The sequence below is a fragment of the Delphinapterus leucas genome, chromosome 4, assembly GCF_059928025.1.
Source record: "Delphinapterus leucas isolate spDelLeu-1000000601 "Yukka" chromosome 4, BTC_Dleu_Yukka2, whole genome shotgun sequence".
NCBI lineage: Eukaryota > Metazoa > Chordata > Mammalia > Artiodactyla > Monodontidae > Delphinapterus > Delphinapterus leucas.
Genome location: NC_143132.1, coordinates 140308959 through 140333236, shown reverse-complemented (window position 1 = coordinate 140333236; position 24278 = coordinate 140308959). Strand labels below are relative to the sequence as shown.

At 44.1% G+C, this 24278-nt stretch overlaps 2 protein-coding genes across 8 annotated transcripts in view; one reads left to right on the top strand and one right to left on the bottom strand.

Moving 5' to 3' along the window:
- The window catches only part of OXNAD1 (oxidoreductase NAD binding domain containing 1), a 55745-nt gene extending 46761 nt beyond the window's left edge, over positions 1-8984 (bottom strand). Inside the window, exon 1 of one of the 2 annotated variants that reach the window (XM_022561758.3) lies at positions 8615-8984. The gene's annotated coding sequence lies outside the window, so the exon portion shown is untranslated. The remainder of the gene's footprint in view (positions 1-8614) is intronic. The other variant, XM_022561759.3, reaches the window with a different exon arrangement.
- Positions 8985-9140: 156 nt separating this feature from the next.
- DPH3 (diphthamide biosynthesis 3) overlaps positions 9141-24278 on the top strand; it is a 62264-nt gene continuing 47126 nt past the window's right edge. The window contains exons 1-3 of one of the 6 annotated variants that reach the window (XM_089911180.1): positions 9141-9439; positions 9951-10047; positions 11752-14235. In XM_089911180.1, the coding sequence (XP_089767306.1) occupies positions 9332-9439; positions 9951-10047; positions 11752-11810 (264 nt within the window). In that variant the 5' untranslated portion in view covers positions 9141-9331 and the 3' untranslated portion in view covers positions 11811-14235. Of the gene's footprint in view, positions 9440-9950; positions 10048-11751; positions 14236-24278 lie in introns of those variants that run through there. The other 5 variants (XM_022561762.2, XM_089911177.1, XM_089911179.1 and 2 more) reach the window with 5 other exon arrangements.

Here is a 24278-nt window from a genome sequence, read left to right as displayed (position 1 = left end):
ATTCAATGCAATCCTTATCAAATTACCAATGACATTTTTCACAGAACTAGAACAAAAAATTTTTAAATCTGTATGGAAATACAAAAGGCCCTGAGTAGCCAAAGCAATCCTGAGAAAGAAAAACAGAGCTGGAGGAATCAGGCTCCCTGACTTCAGACTATACTACAAAGCTATGGTCATCAAAACAGTATGGTACTGGCACAAAAACAGACATGTAGATCAATGGAACAGGATAGAGAGCCCAGAAATAAACACACGCACCTATGCTCAATTAACCTATGACAAAGGAGGCAGGAATATACAATGGAGAAAAGAGAGTCTCTTCAATAAGTGGTGCTGGGAAAACTGGACAGCTACATGTAAAAGAACGAAATTAGAACATTCTCTAACACCATGCACAAAAATAAATTCAAAATGGATTAAAGACCTAACTGTAAGACCAGGTACCACAAAACTCCTAAAGGAAAACATAAGCAGGACACTCTTTGACATAAATTGCAGCTATATCTTTTTGGATCTGTCTCCTAGAGCACGAGTCCCCGAGTCCCCAACCCCCCACGCCCCCCCCCCCCCCCCCCCCCGCGCGCACAGCAGGGGGGGAACCAGGTCGCACAGCAGGAGGTGAGCAGCGGGGGAGTGAGCGAAGCTTCATCCGTATTTACAGCCGCTCCCCTTCGCTCACATTACCGCCTGAGCTCCGCCTCCTGTCAGATCAGCAGCAGCATTAGATTCTCATAGGAGCACAAACCCTACCGTGAACTGTGCATGCAAGGGATCTAAGCTGCATGCTCCTTATGAAAATCTAATGCCTGATGATCTGAGGTGGAGCTGAGGCAGTGATGCTAGCACTGGGGAGTGGCTGCAAATACAGATTATCATTAGCAGCGAGGTCTGACTGCAGAGACCATAATAAATCAATTGCTTGCAGACTCATATCAAAACCCTACCAGTGAGTGACAAGTGACAATTAAGCTGCATCTGGTGGCAGGCTTCATAGTGGCAAGTGAGTTGCTGTACTTCAATTGTACAGCTGCATCTAGTGGCAGGCTTTGAGTCAGAATCCAACACTTATTTAGTCCATGCGTGGCCCACCCATTATTTTATTTACCACTTCCATTGTGCCTCCTTCCCGCACTGCACACTTGTCTCAGTCGGAGTTTTGGTAAGCCCACAAGCTAACCCTAGCCAAAATGCATAAAAAACAAACGTCTCTGGAGAGCTTCTTTGAAAATGGGGAAAGACCCAATGATGAGACGGCAGAAGACTCTAAGACTGCCAACAGAACGAAAGCTGGATTTAAAAGAAAATACCAAGAGTCCTACATAATTACGGGTTCATTGCAACAGGTTATTCACATTCTCCAAGCCTGCTTTTGTATAATATGTGGCAACTGGCTATCCAACAAAGCCATGAAACCTTCAACTGCTTCGCCACATGGAGACCAAGCACCCTGCATTGAAAGACAAGCCTTTGGAGTTTTTCAAAAGAAAAGAACATGAACACGAAGAACAGAAGCAATTATTGAAGGTCACCACTTCATCAAATGTGTCTGCACTGAGAGCATCTTTCTTAGTGCCCAACCACATTGCTAAAGCTAAGAAGCCCTTTACTATTGGTGAAGAGCTGATCCTGCCTGCTGCTAAGGACATCTGTCAGGAACTTTTAGGAGAGGCTGCCGTTCAAAAGGTGGCATGTATTCCTCTTGCAGCTAGCACCATAACTAGATGAACTGATGAAACAGCAGCAGAGGATACTGACACACAATTGTTAGAGAGGATTAATGAGTCACCGCGGTATGCAATCCACGTTGACGAGTCTACTGATGTTGACAACAAGGCAACAACGCTTGTTTTTTGTGCAATATATTTTTCAGAAGGATGTGCATGAGGATAAGTTATGTGCACTTTTGTTGCCAACCAACACCACAGCTGCAGAACTATTCAACTCTTTGGACTTACCAGGACATATCAGGAAAACTGAATTGGTCATTTTTTAAAATTAATTAATTAATTAATTTACTTTTGGCTGCATTGGGTCTTCATTGCTGTGTGCGGGCTTTCTCTAGTTGTAGCAAGTGGGGGCTACTCTTCGTTGCGGTGCATGGGCTTCTCATTGTGGTGGCTTCTCTTGCTGTGGAGAATGGGCTCTAGGCACACAGGCTTCAGTAGTTGTGGCACACGGGCTCAGTAGTTGTGGCTCGCAGGCTCTAGATCACAGGCTCAGTAGTTGCGGCACATGGGCATGTGGGATATTCCTGGACCAGGGCTTGAACCCGTGTCCCCTGCATTGGCAGGTGGATTCTTAACCACTGCGCCACCAGGGAAGTCCTGAATTGGTCATTTTGTGTCAGTATATGTGCCGACAGAGCACCTGCCACAACTGGACAGCTTTCTGGTTTCACCACTTGGGTCAAAGAGGTCGCCTATGAATGTGAGTCTACGCACTGTGTCATCCGTAGAGAAAGGCTGGTTAGCCGAAAAATGTCACCTGAACTTAACGTTTTGCAGGATGTGATTAACATTATCAACCACATTAAAGTACATGCCCTTAACTCCCATCTGTTTGTGCAGTTCTGTGAGGAGATGGACACAGAGCATACACGTCTTCTCTTACACACAGAAGTGAGATGGATTTCTAAAGGTAGATCACTGGCCAGAGTTTTTGAGTTACAAGAGCCGCTCCTGAGATTTCTTTTAGAAAAACAGTCACCACTGGCACTACATTTCAGTGACACAGAATAGGTCGCAAAACTTGCTTACTGTGTGACATATTCAACCTGCTCAGCAAACTCGATCTGTCACTTCACAGGAGAATGACAACTGTGTTCAAGTTGGCAGATAAAGTGGCTGTATTCAAAGCCAAACTGGAATTATGGGGGTGACAAGTGAACATTGGGATTTTTGACATGTTTCAAACATTAGCAGAGATTTTGAAAGAGACTGAGCCAGGTCCTTCTTTCTCCCACTAGTGCATGATCACCTATCTCAGCTTTCAAAAGAGTCTGAGCATTACTTCCCAATCACAAAAGACTCCAGAACCGGGAAGGTATGGATCTGTGACCCATTTGTGAATAAGCCAGGTGAATCGACTTCATCCGTGCTAGAAGAGAATCAACTGCTTGAGATCGCAAATGATGGTGGCCTTAAAAGTATGTTTGAGTCAACTTCAAATCTCCATACATTCTGGATTAAAGTCAAGGAGGGATATTCTGAGATTGCCACAAAAGCACTGAAAAGCCTGCTTCCATTTCCAACATCCTATCCTTGTGAAGCAGGGTTTTCTGCAGGGACAGCAACCAAAACGAGATCACGGAGTAGAGTGGACATAAGCAACACACTTCAGGTGTCCCTGTCTCCCATCACCCCCAGATGGGACCATCTAGTTACATGAAAACAAGCTCAGGGCTCCCACTGATTCTGCATTAGGGTGAGTTGTATAATTATTTCATTATATATTATGATGTAATAATAACAGAAATAAAGTGCACAATAAATGTAATGCGCTTGAATCATGCTGAAACCATCCCCCCACCCCACCCCACCCCACCCCACCCCACCCCACCCCAGTCTGTGGAACAATTGTCGTCCACGAAACCAGTCCCTGGTGCCAAAAAGGTTGGGGCCGCTGTCCTAGAGTAACAGAAATAAAAACAAACAAATGGGACCTAATTAAACTTAAAAGCTTTTGCACAGCAGAGGAAACCATGAACAAAATTAAAAGACAACCTACAGAATGGGATAAAAAATTTGCAAACAATGCAACCAACAAGGGGCTCATCTCCAAAATATACAAACGGCTCATACAGTGCAATATCAAAAAATCAACCCAATCAAAGAATGGACAGAAGATCTAAACAGACATTTCTCCAAAGACCTACAGATGGCCAAAGACACATGAAAAGATGCTCAGCATTGCTAATTATTCGAGAAATGCAAATCAAAACTACAATGATGTATCACCTTACACTAGTCAGAATGGCCATTATCAAAAAGTCTACAAATAATAAACGCTGGAAAGGGTGTGGAGAAAAAGGAACCCTCCTACCCTGTTGGTGGGAATGTAAACTGGTACAGCCTCTATGTAGAACAGTATGGAGGTTCCTTAAAAAACTAAAAATAAAGCTACCATATGATCCTACAATCCCACTCCTGGACATATATCCAGAGAAAACCATAATTCAAAAAGATACATGCACCCCAATGTTCACTGCAGCACCATATACAATAGCCAAGACATGGAAGCAACTTAAATGGCCATTGACAGATGAATGGATAAAGATGTCATATATCTATATCTATATATATACACAATGGAATATTACTCAGCCATAAAAAAGAATGAAATAATGCCATTTGCAGCAACATGGATGGACCTAGAGATTTTCACACTAAGTGAAGTCAGACAAGGAAAGACAAATAACCACATGATATCACTTATATGTAGAATCCAAAATATGATACAGATGAACTTATCTATGAAACAGAAACAGACACACATAGAAAATGAACTTATGGTTACCAAAGGGGAAAGAAGGGGAGGAATACATGTTTGGGATTAACATATACTCACTACTATATATAAAATAGATAACCAACAATGACCTACTGTATAGCACAGGGAACTATAGTCAATATTTTGTAATAACCTATTAGGGAGGAAAATCTGAAGAACATATATACTTATGTATGTATAACTGAATCTCTGTGCTATACACTTGAAACTAACCAACAATGCAAATCAACTATACTTCAATAAAAATTTTTTTAAAAAACAAAGCCACATTCAAAGAATACAAAAAATACAAAAAAAGAAAAAAACTACACATATTTTGAAATTTATGTCCAATGGTTTTATATATTCAATGTATTAATTAACTATATAAAATTAACATATTAATTAATTTTCAAAACCATACAAGAAAGAATATTCCATCAATATTTGTATCTCATGGGCCTTATCTCACCAAAAAGTTATTTTACTTTTAAAAGAGAGAAAAGTATCATAAATGCTAAATAAAACAGATATCCATTTAAGCAATGAACTGCAAGCAACAGATTAAGATTTAAAATGAATGATACTAGTTTCTGTTCAATAGCTACATTCAAATTCTTTAATAATTACTGAGGCACCAGGCACTATTTCAGGTTGTGGAGACACAATAAACAACCAGACACAAGGCCTTTGCCATCATGAGGCTTTTATCACAATGTCTACAACAGATAATAATAAACAGATAATTAACAAGGCACAGATTACAATGAGTGTGATAAAGGAAATAAGAGTGATGGGGTAGGTGGGGGAATATCAGGAAAGGTCTCTCTCAAGAGGCATCAGAGCTGAGACCCAAATGAGGGGAAAGAGGCAGCCAAGCAGGTGTTGAGTGCAGAGCACTGGAGCGTGGCCCCATCACAGAAACAAGCCTGGTGTGGTAGAGGAAGCACAGCCAGTGTGACTGGAGAGCAGTGAGCCAAGGACAGTGACAGGACATGAGGTCAAGGAGGGAGACACGTGCCAGGTCACTGCAGGCCACAGGAAGGGTGTGCACTTTCTTCTAAAGGTGATGGGCAACAACTGAAGGGTTTAAATAAACCACGGGAGGGACGTGATCTAATTTACATTAAAGGATCACTCAGGCTGCCCTGTAAAGAACAGATTGCAGAGGGGCAAGAGTTGAAGCAGGAAGTTCAGTTAGGAGGCACCAGGCTAAGCGTAGATAGGATAAAACTCAGACAGAAGCAGATGAACATGGAATAGCTTTTGGAATTAGAGCCCTATCACTTGCTGATAGACTGGATGAGGTGTGAGCAAGCAGAGAGAGAAAGAAAAACCAAGAATGCCTCAAAGAGCATGAATGCACTGAGATAAACTCACAGAGCTAGCATGGCACCTGCTGATTTATAATTCTAGGTGCCAGTGAGGAAGCACAAGGGATCCTGGCATTTGGTAAGGGGACCCGTGTGGAATACAAGTTATAACAGAGTGCTCGACTCAGAATCAGCAGAACTGGGCTCAGATCTGACTCCTTTCTGCTTTCTGACCTTAGGCCAGTCACCTCTTCCCATTTATAAATGGGAATGACAACACTACCTCACTAGATTGCTGAAAGGAATAAACGTCCGGGGAAATACCTAGCAAGCAGGAGTGTCACTAAAAATCAACCCAAATACGTTATCCCTGCCAAACAATCTAGAGAGGCAGTGGGTTGATATTGCCAATAAACAACTCCTTAGCCTGATCTACAACAGCACTCATAAAAAACAGCTGCTATGACGTAAGTATGATCTAGTTCTAAATTCAATCTCACGCTAAGAATTTTGGTCACTGTTATTTTCCAAATCAGCAGTGTTACAATTAAAAAAAAATATTTTTAAACCATAAATTTGTGATCTCAAATGACTGTATAGCAACTAGTAAACTTGCTTCTGTCATGCTCTCAGAGTCCAAAGATGTTTCATTATATTATAAAATGTCTATTCCCTTTTAGGAATAAATGTAAAGTTTAGTAGTCATTGTGATGTTTTATTAAAAAATGCTGGGTGGCGTAAAATAATGCCTCACAGGATTGGCTACAGTTTTACTTTCCTCAGCACAGGATGAACTCAAACTGGCAGAATGATATGGGAAACCACCTCTGGCCAGACAAGGGATATGGCAACAGACGGCAGGCTGAAAGTGGTATGGAAGGCCAAGGAGACCCCCAAATCTAGGCCTCAAGGGAACCTGCACTGCTCTAGCAGAAAATCTCAGCAGTCTACAGAGTGCCAGGGCTGTTTGTTTAATCCAGATTTGCTTCAAGCACCATCATATCACAGATGGCACTGAAGGTAATTAAGAGCCTAGTTTCTGGGGTCAGACAGGTCTGAGTGATCACCATAGCTTAATGTCACTTAACCATCTTTGCCCCTTTTGGTAAGCTCCTAAACCTAAGCCCCTAAAGCTCACGTTTCCCAATGTTGAAGATGGGATTAATGATACCTATACCTCACTGGGCTGTTTCAATGACATGATGCATGTAAACCATTTGGTACAGGGCCTGGCACACAGTGTCAATTACTATTAATAAGTGGTTCATTAATAAGTGGTTCACTCATTTTTCTTTTTCCATTTGAGGTAATACATACTCAAAGAAAAGTTGGAAAATTACAAGGAAATTATAAAGAAAAATTATCCAACGACTCCTGAAACTTTTAGGATTACAAACCTCAATTTTAAGATTCCCCAGCAAATTGTTTTTGATAGATCCAAACTGTTTTCTAAAAGGTCTACCAATTTATAGTTCCATGAACCAAATATGACAGCACCCATTCCTGTACATTCAAAAATGGCTCACCTTTATTTTGTAGGTACTTATGCTCAGAAGCACTGAAGAACTAAAGAAAGTTCCCAACCTCAAAATGATCACTGGGACTACAGAATAAACACTGGATGGAGACTCTCTGTCCTCCTCTCTCCAAGAGGCTACCTGGGAAGTATCCGTGTCTGCAAAGATTCAGGGAGCAGCCTCTGAGCTATGTGGGCTCTGAGCTATGTGGGCTTTCTCCTTTGCTCAGAGCAGAACCATCCCAGTTAACCCTCAACAAGTTTAGCAAATGTTTCCTAACTCCTGGGTAGATCTCCAATTAGGCAAACTAGAATGTTGGTGAAGCCTCTGAAATAATCTTCTACTAATCCCTTTAACATAACTTCTAAATTTTCTCCCAAAGATTCCTCTGCCTTTAGGTTTTCAAGCTTTAAAAGGGCTAAACCAGGTGGAACTTCAGCGTGCACAAAATTGGTAACTTCATGCAAACGTCGGAGTACGTGTACATAAATAAGCATAAGGATGTGTACGTCTGTGTATTATGCATATTATATAAATATAAACTGAATATCGTATATGTGATTGCTGAACCAAGTAAAACTCGTAATTCCCAGGCAAAAGTAGAATGTTGGATCTGAAAGGAATCTTGTAAATTATCTCTAATCCAACCCTCTTTCAGTCAGAAGAGGAAATAAGCCCCAAAGAATGTAAATGTTCAGCCCCCAGAGTTAGTTCCCAACGGTCATCTTCTGAGCCCAGATCTGCTTCTAAATAGTGGTTTTCTCACAGCATTCCTTCTCTACCAAGATTTGAATAAATGCCTAGTAATGGAGCAATACTCCCATGAAACCCCGTTTTACCAAGACAGGCACTAGTACTGCTTTCGAGACAAATCACTTTTTATTTGCATTTCCCATTAAGGTATACAAAGGCCTCATGGTAGTAACTCTGCATGCTGATGCCATTTCTTTTACAAAGAAGAAACTGTAGTTCACGCAAGTTAAGTAATTTGTTCATAGGCTTGGGGACAGATAGGCTCTTCATTTCCTAGGTGTGTGATTTCGGTCAAGATAGGTGACTCTCTGTATCTCAGTTTAAAGATTAATAATATGGAATAACATCTAAAGTCCCAGGGTTGATGGAAGAACTATACTTAGCGAAACACCTGATTGTAGTTATATAATATTATCAATACATGCTTGGCAAACACAGGACTAGAACTCAACCTGCGTAACAGATCTTGCTTGGTCCTTTCGACAACACAATTTAGGGCATTTGAAGACAATCTAGGGTGAGGAAGAGGCGGGGATGTACCTGAATAGCCGAGTGCAGCCAGAACTACAAGCTACGCGTCGCCCAGAGCTCACGGTCACTCGGTGAAATCACTATCCCAGGGGAGCTTTTCGTCAGTCACCGGGGAGGCAGGGAGGGACGTTCCGGAGTCCGAGCAGTTCCCGCCGCCACTTCAGACTCACAAAGCGCGCCCGCTTTTCCGCAGCGTCGCCGAGGGGCAAGGTCGACGCTACCTAGGCCGGCCGCCGCCCGCTGCGGGGTCTGGTTAAGGCCTCTCTAAGGCCCGCGGACGTGAGGCAGGTAACCAACCCCTCAATAAAGAACCTCCAAGCCGCCGCCACCTCTGGGACTCAGTTCCCAGAGTAGGGACAAGCTCCGCCCCCGGCGCCCGAGAGCTTCCGGTGTTCCCCCACGTGACGCAGCAGCCGCGCGAGCGAACCTCACATATTATTGGTCGCTGCCGTCCGATGGGCGGGGCGGGGCGCGACCTCCCGGAGCAGCCACCTCCGTCCGCCCGTGTCTCCGCCCCCTAGCTCCTCCATCTCCATGGTGACCGCTACCCGGTCACCCATTTGACCTCAAACCCTGAGTTGCGTCATTGTCTCTGAGCCGGAAGCGGTCATTCCTGCGCAGGTGCACGGCGACGACGCCCGGCTGGGCCGGCGCCCTAGAAGTTGGACCGGCCCCGGCCTGGGTCGGACGGGCGGAGGTGATAGACGTCTGCTCGCCCCAGTAACGATGGCGGTGTTTCACGACGAGGTGGAGATCGAGGACTTCCAATATGACGAGGACTCGGAGACGTACTTCTACCCCTGCCCGTGTGGAGATAACTTCTGCATCACCAAGGTAACTCGGGGACCCGCCCGGCGACTCCTCGGAGCAGGCGCGCTTTCGCTCTGCCGAGCTCCTGCCGGCGATCCACTCGGCTCATAGCTATCCACGCCCTTTTTTATCCGTTTCTGAATTCCCCCAAATTTGATACTCCGCGCTGTCGGCGGCATTTGGTTCTGGCCTTTAGTCGGGCCGGAGCGGGGAGGGGAGGGTGTGGATGGCGCCATCCTTCCCAACTTAAGCTTCCACTTCCTGGGATACTCCTTTGGAGGAAGGTATGTGTTTTTGTCTTCCCAGGGGTTTTGAGGCGACTGAACCTTGACTCACCCTCCTGGGTGTTTATCCCAAGTGACGCTTCCAGGGAAGAGTGGGGCTGGCATTTCTCTTGGAAGATGCTTTTGGTCCTCACATGCCTTGTGGGGAGGCCAGCCTCAAAGGAGCTTGCCCACAGAGGTGGGAGGGTTTGGGAGAAGGAGATCGCCAAGAGAAGACTTTGCTGACCGTGCGGTGTTCGATTTTGTTATAGGAAGATTTGGAGAATGGGGAAGACGTGGCAACGTGCCCTAGCTGCTCTCTCATTATAAAAGTGATTTATGACAAAGTAAGGAGTCAGATTTTAAAAGGTGGGGGAGGGTTGCAGGCACCTAGAATAGTCTGCCTGTGATAGGTAGGTGCAGAATGTTTTCTAGTGTTGTGCTAGGTAAATGCTATGTTTTTTAAAACAAATTTTTAAAACCATTAATAAGCAGCTGTATAGTAAATTAAAATTTTAAAAGCTCAAATTGATTAACTCTTTTAGCTTTGGAGAAGGCAATAAAGAAAACTGTTCTGTATCTAGTGAATATTATGATTACTTATTAAATAGAGGAAAATAATTATAAAGATTATTTAATTGACAGTGTTTATTCCTCCCTTATTTAATAAGCAATTAAAATTGTTTAGAGCTCTTGGACTTATTTTGAGGGAACATTTGTATAGTATCTCTTACCTGGCTTATACATCGAACTCTGCATTATCTTGTTTGAGATGTAAGTCATAGTTGCAATTTTACAATTTTCATTTTAGTCTTTAGTTGTCCTGCTGTTTTCACCCAAGGATATTGACAATAGAAAACAAAATAAATGCCCACCCCAACTTTTGGTCAGTACTTTGAATGGAGTCTTAACTTCATAAGAAGCTTAACATTCTTTTCTCTGGGTTTTGGTTCTTGTTTTTGTTGTTGTTGATATAATTGTCATATAACAAAGCTTAACATTCTTAAGGATGAACTCTAAAATGAGTATAGGCAAGGTGGGGGAACAAGGCACATACCTCATGACATAAGCAGGCTATAATTTAGACGACACTTAAGAGGTTTACTGATTTATTCTTGCATTTAAATGTGTTCTGGAACAAAAAGAAAACAGGGTAAGGGTGAGCGGGAGTGCTGGTATGAGAAGAGATTGCAATTTTAAATCGGGTGATCACGTACTGTAGGCTGTTTAGTAGCATCCCTGACCTCTACCCATTAGATGCCAGTAGCACCCCGCAGTATGTCAACCCAGAATGTCTCCACACATTGCCAAATATCCCCAGAGACAAAAGCAACACCTCCTCCCCGCTACCCCTTGAGAACCTTGTGTTAGAGCAGGAAGGCACAGGGCCATTTTAAAGAATATGGAGCATCGTATTGGTGGTGGACCATAAACTCCGAAGAACACAGTGGGAGGGTTTCAGGTGCTGGGCAGGAGTCAGAGATCAATAGGGACAGAATACAGGCTGATCCTTATGGGGATCAGACTGCAGGAGATGAGGGGTAACCTGGGAGGCAGAGGTTTCTTGGGCTGGCTGGTGTAAGCCAGGCTAAATCATCAGAGATTGAACTTCATTTACAAAATAGCTAATTTGCAGATTATCTATGTTGGGAAACATAAAGAGCTATCCCTTTAATTGAAAAAAGTAATTACTTTGAAGAGGGCAGGTATTTGAGTGACCAAATATTGAAGTGGAGAAGTAGTAGTGCAAATAGTAATTAATACAGAAACTTAAAAGGTGTGACGTCTGTTTTATAAATGTGATTTCTGAGAAATGGGTGCTCTGTAGTGACGAGGGACATGTTTGTTTATAAGATAAGATGCATTAAATATGAATTCAGGACTAAAAACTGATACATTTTTAAGATTATGATTCTGGTGCTGGCATTGACTCATTGAACAAGAATGAAGTGATAGAGCAAAGGAATAACTTAGATTAGCAGAGCTGGATTGATTCTGTAACAATGAGTTTATCTTTGATGCATCTGTGACACAGACACTCCGTGATTAATATAATTTCTTGTTCTGTCTTAGGATCAGTTTATGTGTGGAGAGACAGTCCCGGCCCCTTCCACCAACAAAGAGCTAGTTAAGTGCTGAAGCAGACTTTAGGATTCCAAAGCCTGAATTTTGGGGAATGAGCCAAATTGGAAAAATCAAATGCAAAGTCACTGGCTTCTTCATGGGGACAGTCATTTTGTAGTTTGGTGTTCCGTAGAGTGTGGATTCTTTCCATCGGCTGCCAAGTTCATCTCCAGTTGAAGAAGCAAGTCCACCACATGACATACCCGGATTTTGTGCCAAAACTTTGAATTGGATGGGCTCTTAATTTTCCATCCGAACTTAAAAGAAGATAATTTCAAATCAGTGCTTTCTTTCACTCAATTTTGTTATTTTTATATCTTACACATAATTACTTCATTATCTGACAACAGCTTCATCTACCTCAAAGTCATTAGGATTCTTTAATTTTAAAAAAGATTTTATTTTTTAGTTGGTTATTAAGATTATTAAAATCAGCCCTTTCTTTGTAGTTTGACATCAGCTCTGCTGTTCTAAACTGAAGGAAATCAGTTGCCTTTAGTCAGTCGGGACTGTACCTTCAGTTGGCCAGGCCAGTTTTCAAGAGCTGGCCATGAGTCAGATGTCTGTGTTCCGTTAAGCATGTCATTTCCGTTATACTTCATACACTGGGTTCTGGTCATGGTGTTAAAGAGAAAATATACTGAGCTCACAATTTGTCCAGAGTTAAAAGGTTGTGAGTAAGAAGAAAAGTCAAAAAGTGAAATGGTCAAAGAATATGGAATTTCCTTATCAATATTCTGCATGTTCCTTGAAAATCAGGACAAGATAAAAAGAAAAACAGCCAAAGAAAGTGAAATTGGTAACGGAGGAGAGGAGAAAAATATGCCTACTTTTAGTAAATTAACTGCTTGAGTGGTTACAGAGCAAGTAACATTTCTGAATCTGGGTTCTTGTGTGTGTATTTGTTTTTAGATAAGGCTAAGGAAATTTCACTCTAGGTAGGGGTTAATGTGAAGTCTTCATGGCTATCTGCCCTGCTTTCAGCATTACCACCAAATCGAGTTACTAGTCCTAAAAGGTAAAGCTTCGACAGCAACTCTTGTATTTGCTGAGGAGGAACTTAAGAATGAGATGCCTGTTCCAATTAAATATGCCCCTGAGGGCACATCTAATAAGCCTCTATAAGGTGCAACCACATCAGACATTCACTCTTGCCCTGGAGAAAAAGAAACATACCAAGATAGGCTATCGGTCTTCCTTTGCTACAGCCCTGAGAATAGCAAGAAATAGAACCACTTGCACAGAAATGCCAAAATTCCCTTTATATACACACCTCTGCTGTGTGTACATAAAGTTAAACTCACCTATGTCTGGTGGGTTGCTCTGTAAATGGCTTCTGCAGTTAGAAAAATAGCTTGCCAGCATGTGAGCATTTTATTACTAACTGATAAATGTGCAGCATACTCATTGGGGGTTTAAATTAAAACAGGCCAGTGGCCTTTTTTCCCCTGCCAACAGCATGGCTATGTGAAGCCATTAGGCTGAGACATAAATCACCAAAAACTGTATGCCAGAACTGCTTGGTACATTATGTGAAGCATACGGCATGTTGATGTGTTGAGAAATCTCATCGCTGTTTGGGACACTGACACCCCAGAAGTAATCCACAGTTGCTTTGGAACGAGTGACGGCTCAGGGGAACAGAGCAGGGTGTGTGCTGACTGGTGGGGATGAGCTACAGAGAGAAACGAACTGTCCCATGCTCAGATCTGATGGTTTCGTAGGTACTGGTAACTGATGATGAATTTCAAACAAGAACAGACATCCTTGATGCCACACTGTGAGCGTAGAAGAGCAGGAAGAAAAGTTGCCCAAGTCCAAACGTCCCAGGAGAAAAGCCAGCGCCACTGGCGATTGGTGATAATCTGTGATAACGGGAATGATTTCATTCCAAAGCAGCTGAGTTGCTAAATCTGTTAACTGCAAAAGAACACATCAGGATTTAATCCTGTGTTAAGCAGAAAGTAAAACCAGGGTCTTACAGATATGACTTGAGTTCAGTGTGGTGTATATGCCTTGTTTAGCTTCACAGACATTTCAGAGACCCTCTGAGGACTGAGTTGTAATCCAGGCTCTGTCTCTTGCTACCTTGGTAATCTTTGGCAAGACCAGTGGATTCCTCATCCGTACAATTACGAGACTGGATCAGGGTATTTCTAAACTCAGTACTATAATTTCAGGCTTCATAGTTTGCAGGAGCTGGAATGGTAATTGAAACCTTTTTAAACTAAACACGAGCTGAAGATGAATTACAGAGAAAGACACTCCATTCTTCAGTAACTCCATGTCAAAGGATTCTGCATATACTTTAGTGTACACAGTCAGAAACCTTTTTATTGGAAAGCACCCAACATTTTTGACAACTGTACGTATTAATTTATTACCAGAATAAATTGTATTGGCATGCTAAATAAAGCCAGATTATTTACATCCATTTGTTTTCATGTAGTTTTTTTTCCCCTAAATACGAACATTATGTATTAAAAGGTTATAATGTGATTTTTATATGAGGTAGAAATCTTTAACCCGCTTTAGAACTTTGTAAGGTTTCTGTTATGGACAGTACAGTTTTTAAGTAGGAAAGAAATTGCCACTGTTTCTACTGTTTGGCCACATGGGTTTCAGTTCTGGATTTTTATTATTAGTTGGAAAAAAATAGCTTTGAAGTAAGCGGCAGAAAGGCAGATACAGTTGACTGTAAGTAATTCAGTTTATTGCTGGGAAGGAAGGCTGGTATTTAAGACTGATGATCAGTTCTTACAGTGCTTTGAGAGCCCAGCTCTAGTTAGGGCACAGTTTGAATCTCAGTTCCTCCACTGTGATCTTGGACAGGTTTCTTTTTGTATCTCTATGTCCTGGTCTGTGAAATGTAGACCATAATAGTACCTTTTCCCCAGCGTTGCCCTGTGGATTCCTTCCTTCAGCAAGGGTCTGTGGAGTGCTTGCCACATGGTGGACACTAAGTGAGGAAGACAGGTAGGTTTCTGCCATCGTGGAGCTTCCTTGCAACTAGAAGAGAGGAAATAAGAGAACAGGCTGTGTTTAGGGCCCAGGAGGAAACAAACCATGTGATGTGATACAGGTGCCTTTCTAAAGAATAGATGAAAGGCTTCTCAGGTCTGGCACCTTTTCCGAGACCTGAAGGATGAGAATGAAGCAGCCTTGTGAAAATGATTACATTAGCTAATGACTAAAACATTTAGCACAATGCCTGTCATACGTGCAAAAACAAAAAGTTATCTACTCTAATACCGAAAGGAATTCATTGTTTTGAGCACTGACAATATTATTAGAATAAATACGAAAAGTGCAAAGTATTGGACACCCTTTGCCCACACGTACTGAATCTCTCTGGGCTTGGGTTTTGACAAGCCCTCCAGGTGGTTCTGATGCAGCTAACGTTTGAGAAGCACGGGTTGAGCACTGGCGTTCGAACTTGGCAATGCACTAGAACCACCTGAGGAGCTTTTAAAAGCCGTGCTGCCCAAGAGAGGCTGATTTATTTGGTCTAGGTGCAGCTTGAACGTCAGGAATAGTACAGTCTCCCTTGTGATTCTAACGTGAAGACCAAGCTGAGAACCAGTAGACGCAGCTGGAAAAGAAAATTCATAATCACAAAGTAAGAAGGATCCAGTTTTTTCAATGGTCACACCTTGTTTGCACGTGAAACAGGAGTGGGCTCAGTCGGCCACTTGCTTTGTGTCCAGACATACAATCAGCCTTAACAAGTGACCGCAGAGCCCAAGCTGGGCTAATGACCCCAGTGGGAGAGCCCCAATCTGGGTAGCCCCCTAGCTGTGCCCCCTGCTTAAACAATCACATTTTCCCAGAACGCACTCTGGCTGCTAATTACACACCTTACAGAAGTGACAGCTTCTGCATGTGCAAGTAATTAGGATTGCTTTAACTCCATTCCCTACTTCCTACAAAGCAAATTGCTCCTGATTACATACTACATTGGGAAACCATTTTACAAATTATTCCTTCTTAAGAGCTTAAAACAAAGGACACATGAAAGGGACTTCCCTGGTGGCGCAGTGGTTAAGAATACACCTGCCAATGCAGGGGACACGGGTTCGAGCCCTGATCCAGGAAGATCCCACATGCCGCGGATCAACTAAGCCCGTGCACCACAACTACTGAGCCTGCACTCTAGAGCCCGGGAGCCACAACTACTGAGCCCACATGATGCAGCTACTGAAACCCGTGTGCCTAGAGCCTGTTCTCGGCAACAGGAGAAGCCATCGCAATGAGAAGCCTGCACACCACAACCGAGAGTAGCCCCCGCTCACCACAACTAGAGAAAGCTCACATGCAGCAACGAAGACCCAACGTGGCCAAAAATAAATAAATAAAATAATTTATATATTTTAAAAAAGGACATATAAAAAAGAAATCACAGTTAAAAATACTAGCTCACAAAATTCTTAAAATGGGGGAGGGATATCCAAGGAAGGCAGCCACCTTGGTCCTGGCAAACGAGGGGTATTTGATGGGGCAAGGGGTTCCATACGAAGTGACTCCCAAATAGAGGTGAATGTCTAGTAAGGGGTGGGGCATCTCAGTATGTGGCACAGAGCCCAGGCACTCCTTCAGGGGGTCAACACTTGGGACTGAGACTGGCAAGCAGGACCCAGTCACTAGGCAAAGATTTGGGGCCAGACTTCATTTTTAGAGGGGAATTGAGCTCTTTCCTGTACGTTTGGGCAAAGATTAACGCCAAGACTGAGGGTGCGGAAGAGGGGAAACAGACTCTTAATGGGCACCACCTGTGTTCTAGGCTCTTTCCATGAGGGCAGGACAGGGCACCCAGGGACACCCCAGAGGGCATTGGGTCCCATTCTACTATCCCAAATGGCAGAACCTGAACTATTACTGTAGCCAGCAGGTATCTCTGAACTACCAACTGGTGATGATGAAAGAGTGAACTGGCGAGGGTGGGGGCTTTGGACCATTTAATGAGATTAAGTGAAATAATACACGTAAAGCAGTGAGCACAGTGTTTGCCCATAGTAAGAGCTCAATAAAAAATAGTTTAATCGTACTTATTTTTTGCTCTATCAGAAATGACCCAAGACTTATGGTCTGAGGAACTTGCCTGAATTTAAAGGTTAAGACAGCACAGAACTCAGCCATGATGTGTCAGGGGTCAACCCAGAAAAGCAAAAGAGCCACGAGCAGTAGAAGACGAGGGATTTGTCTGAGGGTTAGGCTTTATGTGGTTGTGCGAGCGAGAAGGAGGCATCAAGGCTGTTATCTCTGCGTCTGGTCTTGAGACTAAAGTAGCTACACGTCAGCCAAACTCGGTGTGAACAAAAGAAAATACAAACTGGAGCTACATCTGTCTCTCCCCACTGCCAACCTTGACTCAGTGGGTGATGTCTGTAGGAGGCTGGCACCCTTCCCCAGGGAACTGCATAAGTAGTTGGCGCAGAACAAGGCAGAGATGGCAACAGTGTGTGTGAGCACCCACTGACCTGCTGCCCTGCTCCAACCTTCCGAACATAAAAATATGTCTGCTGCTTTCCTTCTCATTTCCAATGTTTTTTTTTTTTTTTTGGCCGTGCAGCTTGCGGGATCTTAGTTCCCCGACCAGGGATTGAACCCGAGCCCTGGCAATGAGAGCGCCGAGTCCTAACCACTGGACCACCAGGGAATTCCCTCATTTCCAAATCTTGCACAAAATTTCTCTGGCGGTCGATGCTCACCCAGGACCATACAGAGAAGGGAATTCTGCAAAATGTAGTCCTATAGTCCCAGTTTAGCCGATTGCCACCATACACCATGTTGGGGAAGCCGAGGCAGGGGTGGGACACCATTTTTGTTTTTAAACAGGTAAAGTGATAATAGCATGACGTCATTTAGATCACACTGTGGTGTTGATTTCGTTATCCCCATGTTAACTGAAACATTAGATCAAGTCAGCCTCTCTTGCTGGCCAGACATCAGACAACAGTTCCATGAGATTAATTTTTGCTACACTTGCGTTGTGAGATGAGCAAGGTTTTGGCTGTGTTTTCTGCATTCAAATTTAGAGCAATGTCATTCTGGTAATAATAGGTTAATATTTCCAAAGTCTGCTCTATATATCCACATGAAGGGATTTATTAGCTCTAATTCTAGAGAGAGATGGGACATATGTTCATACAATGTCATTCAAAGTGAGATGTAATACCCCTGGGAACCTAGACTACCCCCCCCCCCACGCCTCCCCTTACTGATGGGTCTGGTATCCTGGTTGCCGGAATTTGGGGATGATTCGTTTTGAGTGTTTTTATTGCAACAAATTCCCTGATACATTTCAGTGGTGTCCAACAGTTTGTTATCCGGACCATTTCAAATCAGGTGAGAAGCTCACACGTTAAGTCTGACATGATCTGCATGGCCAGGCCTGAAAACTTGAACTTTGGACCTTGAACAGAATCTGCCAGATATAGTTTTTATATTCCTGGCAAAATATGGCCTACTCAGGACTTGTCCATCTAGCTTGGCTAAGCACTCGTCATATGATGCTGAGGTCAAGGGGGAAAAAATCCGTGAAGTTAGACATAAAAAAGGACTCTCTGCTTGTAGAAGTGTTAAGGTTATTAGTAGTTACCCACCAAAATGGATAAGCAGTGTCATTCAACCAATAAAGATGCTGCAAGCATTTTCTGTTTATGAGTTAGGCCTAATCTCTGTGCCAAGGGGGGATTTTACATAAACAGAATTATATTACAGAGAAACTTTAAGAACAGGATGGAAATGCTTTTCACCAATAAGTGACACAGATGTAGGTATTGGTAGCTAAATGAGTGGAAACTTTGTTCTCTTTGCCGAACACACCCCTTACTCATCAGGAATTGTAAGCAGTTAAGTACCATCTGGACATCATGAGGCAGAAGGGGGCCTGACCTCGGCCAGATGGCTCCTGTTTTCCTCGCTTGCACACGTGTTCCTCCCCATCTGTGGACTCAGTGGGGCAGGGCCCTGGGCAAAGTGGCCAAGGACAGTACTGGTCACCTGGGCAGGCCTTGGTCTCTCCACTGTAATACAGGGAGGGGGGGAGGAGTTGAAGGAATGATTTCAGACATCTTAGCTCTGTTCTGATGCGACATTGAGTGGGTGAATGACTATTTCCAGTGTCCGATGAACTTGTCCTCTCGAGCCTGCAGGGGCCACCTTGAGGTGACAGCCGTGCTTTGGGCTGGGAAGCGGGGTCAGGAAGAGAAGAGTGGAGGAGAGCAGCCCTCGCAGGAATGACTGTGAATGACAGCGGCCAGGGCCTGTCGGGAGAGCCAGAGCCCCACTGGACACGAGTGTGGGTAGCCCAAGCCCCGCCAGCTTGCAGAAGGACATGTGCGGCCAAAACCTCTCTGTCCCACGTGTCCTTTTTCCCAGGGGGCAGCCTACTTAATGCAAATGCCACCTGTGGGACCTTCAGCCCAGGCCCGGGGCAAACTCGCCCGCTGGTTACTGACCTCAGCATCTCAAGACACACTTAGCCAGGCCTTTGAGTTCCAGGGCTGCCCTGCCCAACATGGTAGCTAAAGTTCATATTTCAATTAAGAGGGAATAAAATTAAGAAGTCAATTCCTCAGCCATACTACCATATTTCAAGCACTCATGTACACATGCTGCTGTGGCCTGTGGCTACCATATTGGACGGTCCAAGTAAAGAACATTTCCATCATCACAGGAAGTTCTACTAGAGAGCTCTGTTCCAGAATTCGCCAGAGTGCTCATATACTGAAGAAACATAAAACACCTCTCTGGACTTCCTCTTCTTCTATTACGTTTCTTTCTTTGCTTGCATTGGAATACCTTGGCCATAGATTCTTTTTTTTTTTAATTAATTAATTTATGTATTTATCTTTGGCTGCATTGGGTCTTCATTGCTGCACATGGGCTTTCTCTAGTTGCGGCGAGCGGGGACTACTCTTTGTTGCGGTGCGCGGGCTTCTCATTGCAGTGGCTTCTCTTGTTGCAGAGCACAGGCTCTAGGCGTGCGGGCTTCAGTAGTTGTGGCTCACGGGCTCTAGAGTGCAGGCTCGGTAGTTGTGGCGCACAGGCTTAATTGCTCTGCGGCATGTGGGATCTTCCCGGACCAGGGCTCGAACCCGTGTTCCCCGCATTGACAGGCGGATTCTTAACCACTGCACCACCAGGGAAGTCCCCATAGATTCTTAGAGACATTTGATATCAAAGACCTGGGTTCAAGCCTCAGCTTCCCCACATCAAGTTTGCGAGAGTTACTTAGTCTGTTTCTGTGTCAATAAAACGAGGATAATTAACCACCTCCCTGGGTTGGGAAAATCAGATGGGATAATAAACAGGAAGTTGCTGATAAGCCCCATGCACTGTACATATTCTCACCAAGCGATGCACAAAGAGAAAAGGGAGGGGTGATAGCCATTAAAATTCTGTCAAAAAAAGAGGTGGTTTTTGGAATAAAATTGGTGGTTTCTCAGAAGGGACTGTAAAGGTAAAATAATGACACTTCCTCTGAGAAGAGAGGCCACTCCTTCCCACTCCCCTTTCCTTAGTGGGTCTTTTTGAAAACATTAATAGGCCTGATAAGAAGCCCAACCTTTTGATTTTATAATGCAAGGTCAAGGGCCTTCGGATCCTTACAACCATAGACACACATTGTGCAAATGAACTCAGAGCCTCTGGAGGTAGACAGGAGACAATCACATGGTCCACCCATCTGCCTCTCAAAGGGATGAGAGACGTTCTCATCGTTCCTTCTTCTACTATACTGCATAAACTCATAGGAAATTCTGTCCAGACTCTGAAGTCACTTTCGTGTTACCTTAATGCACGTGAGTCTGTTAGTTCTTACCAATAATGAGTCATGTTTGCTCTCTTCTGTATTAGTACGGAGGGGTCTTTGTGTTGGCAGGATTGTTTTATTTCTCCAACAGGACCAAAGGAGACTTGAGTTTCCCATGTGGAGTGGAGGTGGCGAGGGGAAAGCCCCCCTCTGGAGGTGATGGGCTCAGATTGGAGGGAAAGGCTGGGTTTCTGGCTGATTTCCCCTCCTGGGACGCCAGCATTTGAGACCCAACCAGAAGAGAGAAGGTGCTCTGGTTTTCAGGAGCCCAGTAGGGATGTAGCCCAGGAAAGGAGAGGAGTAGCCTGCTAAGTGTGTGGCAGACTCACTGATAACCCCAATCCTGTGATTTCTCCTATAAAAGTCCATGAAGTGAAATTTCTATTTTAAGTGCTATGGGGCTTTGTCTTGCATGAGATTTCAAATCACTCTAACTTCGATGGCAACTAAGAAAAAGTCCTTTCAGTTTTCTAGAAGAAGCTGGGAAGGAGCCCCAAGTCCTACTGTGAATTAGTTGGGGAAGCAGGTGCCAGATTCTGGGAGCCTGTGTGCCTTTGTCAAAAGGGTAGTTGGCGATCAAGTGGGCTGCAAAGGACAGAGCAGGGGACGAGGGGCCCGGGGGCTGTAAGAACAAAGGAGCCCAGGGGCAGACAAGGGAGGGACCAGCCCTGCCCACAAACCTGGGGTTCACATTTGGGGCCGAAAAGCAAGTCAGCCGACAATTTCAAGGAAGAATTTGGTCAAAACAAATATCTACAATACATATATTCCAGTCAATATTCCTTCAAGGATTAGTAATTTTGCTACACCACGGGACATTCGACAACTGCTTTGCACATGTATACACTTTGGGACAACTTTCAGAACTTTCTATTATTTTCTGTTTATTTCTTATTCATATTTTGCCAATATTCTTGGTTCCACATTGTTTATAATTACAGGTGAGAGGCTCCGGGGCAGGGTACTGAGGGCAGGAAGGACAGAAATGTTGAAAAATAGGGGCTCCACTGGTACAAATTAAATGTTCAACAATAGTTTTATTGTTTATTTTATTGTTTTGTCTCATTCTATAAGTAATGCAGCCCCATTATAGGAAAATCACAAAACACAAACAAAAGAAAATAAAGAACAAGATCTCCTATAATTCCAACTTCCCTTGCCTCATTCCATTTCTGTTCCTCCCAGGGGGATTCTTTTTTTTCTCCTAGGAGTTGAAGGCACAACAGCCCTCAAACTGGCAGCCCCTCATTCCCCCCACCCCAGACCAAGTTCAGGAGGCCTCCTGCCCTCAGTACCTGGCCCCAGAGCCTCTCCCCGGACACCTGCAGCTTGTCTGCACTTTGCTACACTCACTTTGTGTTATACTTCAAAATCCTTAAATGTAATTTTTTTTTTAGTTTATTTATTTTTGGCTGAGTTGGGTCTTCGTTGCTGCACATGGGCTTTCTCTAGTTGCGGCGAGCGGGGGCTACTCTTCGTTGCAGTGCGGTGGCTTCTCTTGTTGCAGAGCATGGGCTCTAGGTGTGCGGGCTTCAGTAGTTGTGGCACATGGGCTCAGTAGTTGTGACGCACGGCCTTCGTTGCTCCGTGGCATGAGGGATCTTCCCGGATCAGGGCTCGAACCCATGTCCCCTGCATTGGCAGGCGAAGTCTTAACCACTGTGCCACTAGGGAAGTCCCCTTAAATGTAATTTTATATATGATCTTCTATCAGGTGTGTGTGTGTGTGTGTGTGTGTGTGTGTGTGTGTGTATGAAAGAAAGATACAGATACAGCAAGTGAGGGAGGGAAGGAAAGAGAGAGAGAGAAAGAGACAGAGACAGAGAGACAGGACAGAGACAGAGAGAGACACAAGGTAGATCTTTGGTGTTAAAAGATCTACAGATTGGGGTCAAGGGAAGCCCTGGAAATTTGGAGGGGGCAAGGGGATGGTGAGGGCCTTCTATGTTCTCAGGGTAGAGAAAAAAGTGTATTTCAATGGGAAACTATGTTTCATCTAGAGGTTAGATCACCTCCAATTTATCTGCTTCTAGACTCTGACTGTCTCTGAGCTGTTTTAACTCTGTAGTTGAGGGCAGCTGACAGCAACGTGAGGTCACTCTTGTCTCTAAGTGTGCATGTCCTCTACTGCCCAGGAAAGGCTCAGTTGTTCGCCCTCCCACCGTGTGACAAGACCCGTTTTGCCTCCATTTATGTACATATTCATGTCAATATTCCTCCTGTATAAGGTGTCTCTTTTGAACTGGTTATAGTCTCTACTGGTCCCACATGAAATCAATAAAATCTTTAACATGTGTTCATTTTATCTGTATGAGAGTCGTGATTTTACCATTTTGTCGAGAATTATTTTTGAATAGTTTTCCGAGGATTGAGGAGGGGTCAGCTGGAAAGTGAAGGGGGGAAGGGGTGAGCGACCTGTACACCTCTGGGCATGAAAGGAAGTGGCTGATGGGGTCAAGGCACCCAGGTCATCTAAATCGCTATAGAAATGCACCTCTGTTTGGCTTACTATGTATTACTGATTTGGGCTCAGACTCTAAGAAGTCAGATATTAATGTGTAGAAGAGTAGTAAGTTCCAAGTGATTTTAGCCTGCTACAGATGCAAATGATTTCTATCCACCAAAAAATATAACTCCCAAAGGATTTATTTTCCTGTAAGAAGACATTATCTAATTTTGCAATCTATTTCAGCATCTTTTATTCTTCTTCTTCTCCTCTTCCCTCCCCCACCCCTCCTTCTTCTTCTTGGCTTTATTTTGCTTCGCATATTTACTTTTTTGTTTTTCTTTGTTGGAAGGCAACATTCTTTTTTTCACTAACATTATATCAATCTTTCCTATTCTTTGAACTAGCTTTACCAATCTGCTGATTCTCTCATTAATGAGTTAAATAAATCTTTGCCACATGCTTATTCTACTATGAAAGAGGGTCATAGTTTTTTTTTGTTTTTGGTTTTGGTTTTTTTTTGTGGTACGCAGGCCTCTCACTGTTGTGGCCTCTCCCGTTGCGGAGCACAGGCTCTGGACGCACAGGCTCAGCGGCCATGGCTCATGGGCCTAGCCGCTCCGCAGCATGTGGGATCTTCCTGGACCGGGGCACGAACCCGTGTCCCCTGCATCGGCAGGTGGACTCCCAACCACTGTGCCCCAGGGAATCCCAGAGGGTCATACTTTTTAACTTTTTGAAATGTGTACGTCGACAGTCTAGTTGCCAGCTCGTGGTCTGCATGATCCTGTCCCAAGGTCGCCCCAACCTGTTCTGTGCCTGGCACCGTGGCAGGTGCTGAAGTTAGGGGAAATGGAAGCAGACAGGCTCAAGAAATTCACACTTGTGGCCAGAGAAAAGTTGTTGGTTTGTTTCTTAAATCAATAATTAAAATGAAATGTAATAGGGCTTCCCTGGTGGTGCAGTGGTTGAGAGTCCGCCTGCCGATGCAGGTGACACGGGTTCGTGCCCCGGTCTGGGAGGATCCCATGTGCCGCGAAGCGGCTGGGCCCGTGAGCCATGGCCGCTGAGCCTGCGCATCCAGAGCCTGTGCTCCGCAACGGGAGAGGCCACGACAGTGAGAGGCCCGCGTACCGAAAAAAAAAAAAAGAAATGTGATAACTGCTGGCTTAGAGGTGGCAGTGCTCTAGAGCAAGCGTGGACAAAAGGCAAGCT